Here is a 12,255-nt window from a genome sequence, read left to right on the forward strand (position 1 = left end):
TTTAAAAGGGATTGTAAAAGTGGAAGAAAGAGTGCATTGATAGACTTTGCATTTCGAGGATAAAAGGGAAAGAATTGTGAAACTTATGGACTTTTGCTTTCTGGAACTGTCCCCCTATTTTTGAGCTAAATGGAGTTGAAAGGGATAACCCTGTCATCGGGCTGCCAGTGTATAGAAGAGAACTGTCAAACTGCTGTCAAATTGACGACATTGTTGCAGAGATTTAAACTGTTGCATAGACTGAGACATTAACGTTTAACATTGTTGCTGGGACCTCTCTTGACACCTTGTGGCTGGATTTTAAGAGACTGGAAGCTTTGGAAACCTTCCTTTTGTGTTTTGGAACTACAAAAATTCAACATGGGGAATATAGGAACTTCAATGGCGGAAAATAGTTCCTTTCTTTTTTGAAACTTTGAAATACTCCCCCTATAGGACTGTGGAAATATAGTGGCCTGGGAATTGAACTTTATTGAAATTCTTTGTGGTTTAATTTGTTTATACTTTGGACTCGTCTTTCTCATGGGACAAAAGATCATTTGACCTTGAACAGAGGCAGGTGTGGAATGAGCGGCTCAGGGAGAACAAGAGCAGCTAAAGCCAAAGATAAAGAAAAAGAGAAAAAATCTGGGCAACTCATGCAAACAACTTTAACTCATCACCGCAGATCATCTGTCCCAACTGTGCTGACAGCACAGGAGGTGGAATTTGTACAGCCTGCTGCAGAAGATATGGCAACTGGAGGATCTGAAACAGTTTTGAAACAAATTTTGGAACAACTGGCAGTTTTAAATCAAAAAGTGGATAATCAAACATCAAAAATTGACCAAGCTACATCCTCTATTGGCAAATTAACTGAACAGGTTTCGCAGCATACCCAGGCAATTGAGAAACTGCAAGGAGCTACGGCAGAAAACTACAAATTAGCTGTTGAAGCCAATCAAAAAGCAGAACAGGCGAACATAAAGGTTGATGAGATTAAAGGGGAAGTAAGGCCTCTGAAAAGACAGGTAGGGGAACAACAAGCCTACCTGTCATTGGTGGAACTGAAAAGTAAAGAAAATAATCTCAGGATAAGGGCTATCCCGGAATTGGAGAAAGACAACCTAGAGGGATTTCTGACACTTTTGTTCTCTAAATTCTGGGGAATTGAGGAAGAAAAGGACTTTAAAATTGTGACAGCCTTTAGACTGGGAAAATCTGTAAAGAAAGACAAGTCCAGAGACTGTTTAGTTATTCTGAGATCAAGAGAAGAGAGGGATAAGATATTAGGCCTACATTTTAAGAAATCTTTGGAGATAGAAGGCAAAAAGGCTGAAATTTACAGAGACATACCCAAATATCTCTTGGAACTTAGGACTGCCTATATAGACTTGACTAAATTGTTGAGACACAACGGAATTCCCTATAGGTGGGAGTTTCCACAAGGACTATCATTTACTTACAAAGGAAGGAAAATAAAAATTAAATCACCTGAAGACCAGCAGAAGTTCCTATACGACCACGAGGAGGACCTGCAAAAAGGAGCTGCAGCTTCTTGGCCTCCACCACCACCGGGACCATCTCCAAAGCCTACACCGCCTGGATCTGGACCAACACTACCACCTCCGGGATCGGAGGGAAACTTGGATACCCCATTGTAGGACCCGCCAATTGAACCGGGATGTCTCTGCAGCTTCTTAGCTGGAATATAAATGGCGGAAACTCCCCGGAGAAAAGAAGAAAAGTTTTTCACATTTTGAAAAAGGAACAATTGGACGTTATTTGCCTACAAGAAACACATGTGACAAGGCTCCACAGAAAAGTGCTAATTAATAAAAGACTAGGCCAAGAATTTATTTCTTCGGATAAAGTTAAGAAAAGAGGAGTGGTGATATATGCAAAGGAGAGCCTGTCACCGAAATTCTTATTTAAAGATGAACATGGCCGAATTTTGGCGATTGAAATACAGACACAAGGAGAAAAATTTTTGATATTAGGAATATACGCTCCAAATGAGGGAAAATCGGAATTTTTTAAGAAGCTGCATGAGACTATGCTGGATTACGTGGACTACAATAACATCATTATGTTGGGTGATATGAATGGGGTTGTGTCAGTAAACATGGATAAGTCACAAAGTGTCAACATATCGAAGGATGGCAGACTACCTAAAACTTTTTTTGAAATGACTGACAATATGGACTTAATTGACATATGGAGGGTTAAGAACCCTCTAGGGAAAGAAGGAACTTTCTTTTCTGAAGCTCATCTGACATGGACACGAATCGACCAAATATGGACAACTAGAGGACTGGTACCTAAGACTAGAAAAGTGGAAATCTGCCCAAAAACTTGCTCCGACCATAACGCTTTGAAAGTGGAATTGAGACTAAATACAACCGGATCCTTTAGATGGAAAATGAATGACACCATATTAAGAGATCAGGAGATTGTGAAGAAGGCCCAAAAAACTTTAAAGGACTATTTTGAGATAAATTTGAATACCACTGTGGAAAAAAGAATAATCTGGGACGCAAGCAAAGCAGTCATGAGAGGGTTTCTAATACAACAAAACACGATTAAGAAAAGACTCTGGAATGAAAAGAAGGAGAAGATATTGGAGAAAATAAGAGAAGGAGAGAAAAAATTAAGATCTAGGCCTAAGTCGAAGGATGTGCTAAGAGAAGTGAAATTTTTCCAGGCGCAATACTCGAATTTGATAAATCAAGAGGTGGAATGGAAAATTAAACAAATGAAACAAAGATCCTTTGAATCGGCGAATAAGTGTGGGAAACTGCTAGCATGGCAGTTGAAAAAGAGACAAAAACTTAATACAGTTACAAATCTAGAGATTGAAGGGAGAATGGTTCAGAAACCTGAGGAAATAAGAAAGTGTTTCCAGAGATATTTCAAAGAACTTTATTCACAAGGGCCGCAAAAAGCTTCCGAGGTGGATCAATTTCTTAAAACTAATGGACTACAAAAAATATCCCAGGAAATGAGATCAATCCTGAATTGTAACATCACACAGCAAGAAATTGAAAGTGCCATTCAGAATCTCCAATTGGGCAAATCTCCAGGCCCTGATGGACTAACCTCCAAATACTACAAGGTTTTAAAGGATTATTTGATACAACCCTTGATGGAGGTTTGTAACCAGATCATGGAGGGGAGGAAAGCACCGGAAACGTGGAAAGAAGCTTTCATCACATTGATACCTAAACTAGAAACTGAAAAGACTCAGCTTAAGAACTACCGCCCCATCTCACTCCTAAATGTGGATTACAAAATTTTTGCGGATATTCTGGCAAATAGATTTAAAAAAGTATTAAATGAAGTGATCCATAAGGACCAGGCTGGCTTTCTCCCTGGTAGGCATTTGTTTGACAATACAAGAAACATTATTGATATTTTGGAGCTTCTACAAACAAATCTTAACACTAGAGCGGTCTTAATTTTTATTGATGCAGAGAAGGCCTTTGATAATATTTCTTGGATGTTTATGAAGAAAAATTTGGAAGGGATGGGAGTGGGGCGGGGGTTTGAAAATGGTATAGAAGCAATCTATACAGAACAAAAAGCTAAATTGATAGTAAACAATGTGGTGACAGAGGAGTTTAAAATTGAAAAAGGGACACGCCAGGGGTGCCCCCTATCCCCTCTATTGTTTATTTCAGTTCTGGAGGTGTTGCTAAACATGATTAGAAAGGACCGGTTGGTTCAGGGAATTGAGGTCGGAGTGAAACAATATAAATTGAAAGCATTTGCAGATGACCTGGTATTAACATTACAGGAACCAGTCTCTAGCACTAAAAGAGTGTTAGAATTAATTTCTGACTTTGGTCGGGTGGCGGGATTTAAGTTAAATAAGCAAAAAACTAAAGTTTTAGCAAAAAATTTGACAGTTATAGAAACAGATGAGTTCTCTAAAGAAACAGAACTAAATGTGGTTAAAAAAGTAAAATACCTAGGGGTGCACTTGACCTCCAAAAATTTGAATTTGTTTAAAGAAAACTATGAGAAATGTTGGTCAGAAATTAAAAGAGATTTGGAAATATGGTCAAGATTAAAACTTTCCTTGTTAGGCCGAATAGCTGCTGTAAAGATGAATGTATTGCCGAAAATGTTATTCTTGTTTCAGGCCCTACAGATCGTGGACAAGGTGGAATGTTTTGGAAAGTGGCAGAAGGATATCTCTAAGTTTGTTTGGCAGGGCAAAAAGCCCCGAATAAAGTTTAAGATATTAACTGATGCGAAAGAAAGAGGGGGATTTGCCCTGCCAGACTTGAGGTTATATTATGAAGCTGCAGCCTTCTGCTGGTTGAAAGATTGGATTTTGCTGGAGAACACTGATGTCCTAGATCTGGAAGGGTTTGATAATGCGTTTGGGTGGCATGCATATTTGTGGTATGACAAGGTTAAAGTGCACAAATTGTTCAAAAACCATATTGTCAGAAGAGCAATTTTGATGGTCTGGACAAAATATAAAGACTTATTGGAGAGTAAGACTCCGAGGTGGCTCTCACCGGTGGAGGCCAAGGCACGTAAGAGACTTAACATGGAGGCCCACTGGCCTAAATATTGGGAAATAATTGAGAAAATTGGAGACAATTGGAGGTTGCTGAGCTTGGAAAAACTGAAAACCAAGGTGCGAGATTGGCTGCACTATGCCCAAATCCAGGAGGTTTTTAAAATAGATAAAAAGGTTGGATTCCAGGTGGAAAAATCGAAACTAGAGACAGAATTGTTAGAGCCAAAAAATAAACTACTTTCGAGAATGTATAACTTGCTGCTTAAGTGGAATACACAGGATGAGACAGTCAAATCCGCCATGATAAAATGGGCGCAGGATGTGGGGCATAACATTATGTTTGCAGACTGGGAAAGGTTATGGAACACGGGATGAAATTTACGGCATGTAGTGCCTTGAAGGAAAACATTATGAAAATGGTATACCGGTGGTACATGACCCCAGTCAAATTAGCTAAGATATACCACCTGTCTGACAATAAATGTTGGAAATGTAGAGAGGCGGAAGGGACATTTTTTCACCTCTGGTGGACTTGCCCGAAAGTGAAGGCCTTTTGGGAGATGATCCATAATGAACTAAAAAAGGTACTTAGATTTACCTTACCTAAGAAACCGGAGGCCTTTCTCTTGGGCATTGTAGACCAGAGAGTACTTAAGAAAGATAGAATCTTTTTTATGTATGCTACCACGGCAGCCAGGATCTTGATTGCAAGGCATTGGAAGACACAAGATCTACCCACACTGGAGGAATGGCAATCGCAGTTGATGGACTACATGGAATTGGCCGAAATGACTGGCAGAATCCGAGACTTGGGAGAAGAAACAATCGAGGAGGACTGGATAAAGTTTAAGGACTATTTGAAAAAATACTATAAGCTGTATGAATGTTAAAAAAAAAAAATGCACCTTTTAGGAAATTTTAGCTTCAGCAAATGTAAGTTAATGAAATGGAAATTAAGACACAAGAATTTAGAGGTAAAATAATGAAACAACTTTATTGTGTTTAAACATAAAACGTACAAAAATTGAGTTATAGTATATTTGAAACCAGGGAACACGATAAAATGCAAGATACAATAAGCTTTGAAATAAGTTAACAAATTGCTGATGTTCTATAGTACAGAGAATGCAGGGTTTGGAGGTTGTGGGGAAGTCCTTTAGATTTGATGAAAAAAGAACATGGAAATTTGTTATTCTTTTTTTATACTTTCTTATATCTATCCTTTATTCTTTTTTCTGTATTTCTTAAACTCAATAAAAATATTATAAAAAAAAAAAACAAATGCAGAATGGGTCCTCTTTGGCACATGGCACAGGGTCAGTTCTGCAGATTGAAGCGGTCAATTGGGCATACATGGCGTCAGACAATCTCACTGGTAAACTGGTCCTAAGCTGTTAAGGGCTTTACATACTAATAGTAACATCTTGAACCCGGTCAGGCAGCAAATCAGTGCAGAGTTCTGAGCAGCAGTATTATATCCTGGCAAGGCTTCACTCCTGTCAGCAATCGTGCTGCAGCATTCTGCACTAACTGCAGCTTCTGGATCAAAGCCACCCATGGAGCTCATCGCAACAATCCAGTCTTGAAGTGACCAATGCATCAACTACTATTGTGGTCAGGCTGTCCTGGTCCCAGAATGGCCGTAGATGTTGAACCAACTACATGTGTCCCTTTTGTCCTCTGTGAAGTGTTCCAGTGCATAGAAGGATAGCCCAGTTGGGAGAGCAGGAAACTCTTAATCTCAGGGTTGTGGGTTTGAGCCCCACATTGGGCAAAAGATTCCTGCATTGCGGGGGCTGAACTAGATGACCCCCCATGGTCCCTTCCAATGCTATGATTCTATGAATTGAAGGTGGTGTTCTGCAAATTCGGGGATTAAGCAACTCCACACACACCCCGCACCAATGAGCAGTTGCTTTTAACTTCTCTGTGCCCTCTTGTGTTCTCTCTCTCTCTCTCTCTCTCTCTCTCACACACACACACACACACACCATTCATTTATAGAAAGCTCAACACTGGTAGGAGGAATATCGTTCCACAGCTTGCAGTTCAAAGAGAGAAAAAGGCTCAGCAGTTCCTAATCTGCATGTGGAGATGTGCATTTCCATGAATACATTCTGCAAAAAATCCCACATGAGGGGGGCAACCATTTGGGAGTGAGCAGAGCCATTAATCTTCAAAGCAAATTACTTAACGGATTAAAAGTTCTTTCTCCAGAGCTAAAAGTCCTCAGGATTGGGGTGATTATTCTGTGCCAAGCTTATCCCAATCATTTCTCCAAAGAGAACATTATAATCAGGGCCTGTTGGTGGATGGGAATGGAAACCCAACTGGACAATGGAGCTACTTTCTAGCAAGCCCTGGGTGTGCAGTCTGGTAGACTCAAGTTGCAAAGCTGTTATCAACTTTCGGCTTCATGCGCATAGGAAATTTGGCAGGGATCTTCATTTTGATTCAGTGTGTTGTGATTTTTAAAAATATATTGGTATATTTTATGTTCCATCAAATGACGGTTTGCTTTGGCTGTATTAACTGCCTCTTAAATGCTTTGCCATGCTCTATTTTAAAAAGGAAGGAGGCTTCTTTCTTAAAAACAACAACGAAGTCTTCCTAATCCAGAAGGTTTGCTACACACTGGCAGTCTTGAAATGCAAGAATGCCATAAAACAGAGCTAAATAAAACTGGGGGGGGGGGGGGGATTCCATCCTTGCAGCCCTTTGGAATGGGATCATAGATGTGTCTCACAGCCAAGGAGAAAGATGCTTCCACAAATCACACCAAAAATGCTCTGGGTGTGTCGCTTGTAAATGTTGTTGATACAGGGCAGAAAGCAGGAAAAGACATTCCAAAGGAGACAGCAGTTTCACTTTTAGTCAAATGGGCCGGCTGCATTCAGTTAACAAAACTGGAAAGTACAAAAACATATACACTGAAGATGCAGTCCTAAAAAATACTTGCCAGGGTGTGAGCACTGACTTCTGAGTCAACATGGGATTGCACTCCAAGGGCATCTTCTGAACAGGGTTACCAATTGGCCATTGCACATTAGTGGTACCTCAGGTTAAGAACTTACCGTATTTTTCGCCCTATAGGACGCACTTTTTCCCCTCCAAAAATGAAGGGAAAATGTGTGTGCGTCCTATGGGGCGAATGCAGGCTCTCGCCCTCTCGCTCTCCAGGCTTCAGGAAGCAATCCGCAAGCCTTGCGTGCCTGGTGGGAGTTGCCGCCGGGCTCACAAAGCTTGTGGAGAGCAGCCTGTTCTGGGGGCTGGGGGCAGGGGAAGCTCGGGCTTCCCCTGCCCCAGCCCTGTGGCTGGGGGGGGGATAATTTTTTTTTATTCATTCCCCCCCCCAAAAAAAAACCCCGAGGTGCGTCCTATGGGCCAGTGCACCCTATAGGGCGAAACATACGGTAATTCATTCCGGAGGTCTCTTCTTAACCTGAAACTGTTCTTAACCTGAGGTACCACTTGAGCTAATGGGGCCTCCTGCTGCTGCTGCTGCTGCCACGCAATTTCTGTTCTCATCCTGAAGCAAAGTTCTTAACTCGAGGTACTATTTCTGGGTTAGCGGAGTCTGTAACCTGAAGCGTGTGTAACCCGAGGTCCCACTGTATTACTAATCTGACAAGGAATCCGCATTCTGGAGAGAAACTGCCAGGATCACCATCCTTGGATCCATTGGCAAAGCCCCTCAGGGACCTCTGAACCTTCTCTCCAGCTCAGTCACTGAGATCCCCTGCAGAAGCATCACTGGTGGGTTGGTGCTTTAGAGCTTTTGTGAAATAGTGGTATATAAATGTGTGTTTTTAAATAAATAAAATAAAATAAAAAACCTGCAGAGCTTAGTCCTCCACACTCCATGCTAACATCCCACCCTATAGTGGCAAAGGGGGCCCTGCAGGTCTCTCTGCTTGGCTTTCTGAGCTCTACCCAAGCTAGGCCCCCTGCTCAGGCCACCCCCTTCCTTGTAGGCACACCCCCTCACTGGCCATTCTCTGTGTCCCCAACCGCTTGCTTGCCTGGATGGAGGATGCGGGGGGGGGGGGGGATGGCTGGATGCATGTAAACCACCAACTTTTGCTGACGGTTCAAAAGTAAGGGTCCTATCTGTTGCTCCGCCCCTTTTGCCACCCACCCCTGGCATAAGGCTGGGCTAAGATGGAAAGCAGCCCTTGACTCGCCTCAGGCCTGCCTCCCTGGGGAATATTGGAAGCAGAGGCTCTGGCCTGGCTGGGCAGGTGCCTGGGCTCCAGAAGGGGCCACCACTGTCCCTGCCACCATTGGCACCCTGCCTCAGGCCCTGCTGCCATCGGAGCTCCAGCCGCCACCAGTCATGCTCTTCACCCCGTCCTCCCCACAGACATGTTTTACCCGGGGATGGGGCTTGTAATGGATGATGAGCCAGTACCTGAATCCTGGAAGCTAGGCTCCCATGCGCCCTTGGCCAGGAGCTGTCTGGGAGCCCCCAAAGCCGGGACAAACCATGCACCAGAAACTCAAAAAGCGCTTCCTTTGCACTCCACCAGCAACTTCCTCCACAGCCATTGGGGGCAGGTTTGCTCTGCTCTGCTCTGCTCTGCCTCCTCCTCCTCCTCCTCCTCCTCCTCCTCCCCCTCCCCTGCCAGTCCATCTGCCTGCCTCCCTCCCTCCCTTTTCCCTCTTCCTGCAACTTCTGCCTGTTCTCTGTCTTTCTTCCCCAGTTCCTCTCACACTTCTAATGGTGCCACCGGCTGACCAGAGAGAAGGTCCCAGAGGGCTGCTGCAATGGCCCATCCCAGTGGCTGGATTCCTCCTCCCAGAGGAGCCTGCACCCCTCGCCCAGCGCCCAGAGCGTGCGCAGACAGGCAGGCCGACTCCTGGCCCTCCAAGCCAGAGTACAGAGGTGCCACTTTTGCACCCACCCAGTCTGGACCTGGGCCATCAGCAGGCCAGCCTGGCCAGCCCCAAGGAATGCCCTCCATCAAGTCCAAACCCTGCAATGCAGGAAACACAGCAAACCAATTGTGCCAAACTGTCTTCCAAACTGGCTCTGTTCCCCACTGGGCAACCTCCGTGTGAGATTCCCCGAGGTACAATGTTCAATGTAAGGCACATGAAGAGGGGAGGGGTACCAATGCTTACCTTAAAGAGCCTTTAAAATTGCCTGCCATGGTTAGTGACTCTTAACGTGATGTGTCCAGTGTGATAAAAAATTCAGGGTGGGTTACAGCAAAGTCCTAGGGAAACAACAAAAACAAGATAGATCACTTTTCAGCATTTCATGACAGAAAGCCCACTACCCCTCTAGGTAAGCGGTCCAATTTGGGGGCTCCTCCTCCCATCAGCAAAGCGTGGTCTTGGTGGTGGTGCCACGACCAGGAGCTGCCCGGTTGGTACAGACCTGTGACAGGGCCTTTTCAGTGGTGATTCACTGATGGTGAAACGTCTCCCTCATTATTAACTGTCAGGAGGCATTGGGGAAAAGTCCTGTTTACTCAGGCATTTAGTGGTTAAAGACCATTCCAGGCAACCCTAAGATTATTGGATGGAAGAATGTTTTTATAACTGTGTTTAATTGCTTTTAGAATGCTTTCTTGTATTAAAAAAAAAATGTAAGCGATTTTTGGTGCTTTTAATTGCAATGGTTTTTAGAGTGTTTTAATATCTGTTCTAAAATGTTGGTTTTGGTTTCAAATAGTGCATCTGTTTGTTGCCACAGATTCCTTGGGGTGGAAGAACTGGAAATAAATTAAATCAATCAATAAGACACTTTTCCTAATGTTCCACCCTATGTTGAAAGGGTTCAAAGAGGGACAGATCAGTGTTTCCCCAGCCAACATCAATTTTGCATTCATTCATAAATCTGTTCTGTCCTGTTCCCACATTAAACTGCATAAAAAAGAAATCCATACAATCATCACCATCATCACCATCATCATTATTAATTACTACTTATACCCCACCCATCTGACTGGGTTATCCCAGCCATATATTTAAATATGTACTTAAATGTTTAGTTAATATTTTACACTTTATGCTTGCCTGTCTTGTTATCATTATGTGTTATTAAAACTTCAATAAAAATATAATTAAAAAACAAGGCATGAATTAAAAATATATTTTATCCCAATGTACACATTTCTAAAATGAAAGAAGTGCAAAAGCTGATGGATAATTGCATTGTATTAATCCAGGAGGTGCAAATTAGATCAGGTTACTTAAAAATGCAGACCAAACAAAATTCTCCTCTGTCACTGGAAAAGTCTAGGCAAACCTTTTTCTACTGTTGTTGCTGTCTCTCTCTGCTGAATAAGGGTTAGACAGGCTCTGCTTCTTCTACAGTGCCGGGTTTTGGTGCCTTTTGCTGCTCACAACTAGCACAGTGTTTGAACAGAGCGTAGGGCCATGAAGTGAAACATTACAGCATCATTCCTTGTAGATAAGATGTTATCCATTTCTGTCAACCAATCAGATAACCGCAAGGTGGCCAAAGGAAGCCTGGGTTTATCTTACAAACCGGCCATGTGCACAGCTCAGTACAAAGCTTACAGCCAGTTTATTGTACAAACTTTGACATTATCAGCCAGATAACATTGGTTTTAATTATCTGCCCAAGACAATCGTGGCTTGTAATTTTGCCAAAAAAAAAAAAAAAAAGCAAAGCAACTTTTGAAGCCTCTCTTAACTCAAGGGGGCAGCCAGGCCTGTGCCAGTTCAGAGAAGTCCAAGATCCATGCCAAGGAAATTGTAAATCTGAACTCTGAATAAGTTGAAACGTATTCCGTTTAATTCAGAGCCAGCATCAGCGAGTTCAAATGGAATTCTCTTCCTAGTAAGCATGCATAAATTACACAAGATCTTGCTTGACCCTGAGGTTTTTAAGTGTGCTTGAATATGTAGAATGAGAGTCATTGCACATGGAACTTTACAGGGACATCCACATCCTTAAACAAAACACAGATAGTAAAAACAAAGAGGTAAAAAAACCCTACACTTTTCTGGTGCGTTTCTATTGGAATATACTACACGTTAAATATCTGGTTTTGTACATGATTTGCACATTCAAGGCTAATCACCAGTCAATGGGTTTTCTTTTCACTGAACACTAAACATTATAAATCAATATCTAAGACTAATTCAAAAGTTTGTGCATGCCCCAATACGTCATACAGACCTGAGCTCTGAAGGCAACACTGCACCAAACCAGGATGGCTCCTTAGTGTGTAAACAACGTGGTTGTTTCATTTAGAGAAAAGGCTAGTAAGAGGCAACAGGATAGAAGATTATAAAATTATTCACGTCCTGGAGAAAGTAGACAAAATTCATAACTCTTGAACTAGTGGACATCCCATGAAGCTGAATGTTGGAAGATTTGGGACAGAAAAAAATAAAGGACTTCTTCACACAGCACATAGAGAGCCTCCGTGTGATGGAAACTGTTTAGTAGTAGTATTACCAGAGGAGGAGGAGGGAGAGGAAGAATTACTATTTATACTTTCATTTCAAGAAGAAGAAGAAATGCTAAGTAATGAAGAGGCCAGATGTGCAGCCCCAGGTAAGGTATTCCATAGCCCAGGTGCCACAACCAAGAAGGTCCTGCCTCTTAAACTCCAAATGGCAAGGGAATACAGAGCAATATCTCTGAAACTGATCTGTGTGTGGAAGAAAAGCAGATAAGGAAGGAGGCCATCTGTCCATTTACGTTCTTTGGTTGGATGGATTTGCCACCATGATAGCAGCAAACCAACATGCATCATACA

At 42.5% G+C, this 12,255-nt stretch overlaps 1 protein-coding gene across 1 annotated transcript in view; it reads right to left on the reverse strand.

Moving 5' to 3' along the window:
- LOC310831559 (thrombospondin type-1 domain-containing protein 4-like) overlaps nucleotides 1-12,255 on the reverse strand; it is a 115,112-nt gene that overhangs the window by 89,225 nt on the left and 13,632 nt on the right. Inside the window, exon 2 of the mRNA XM_083712238.1 lies at nucleotides 9,638-9,732. Within this exon, the coding sequence (XP_083568364.1) occupies nucleotides 9,638-9,666 (29 nt within the window). The 5' untranslated portion in view covers nucleotides 9,667-9,732. The remainder of the gene's footprint in view (nucleotides 1-9,637; nucleotides 9,733-12,255) is intronic.

The sequence above is a fragment of the Podarcis gaigeae genome, assembly GCF_964106915.1.
Source record: "Podarcis gaigeae genome assembly, chromosome: 14".
In the NCBI taxonomy this organism is placed as follows: Eukaryota; Metazoa; Chordata; class Lepidosauria; order Squamata; family Lacertidae; genus Podarcis; species Podarcis gaigeae.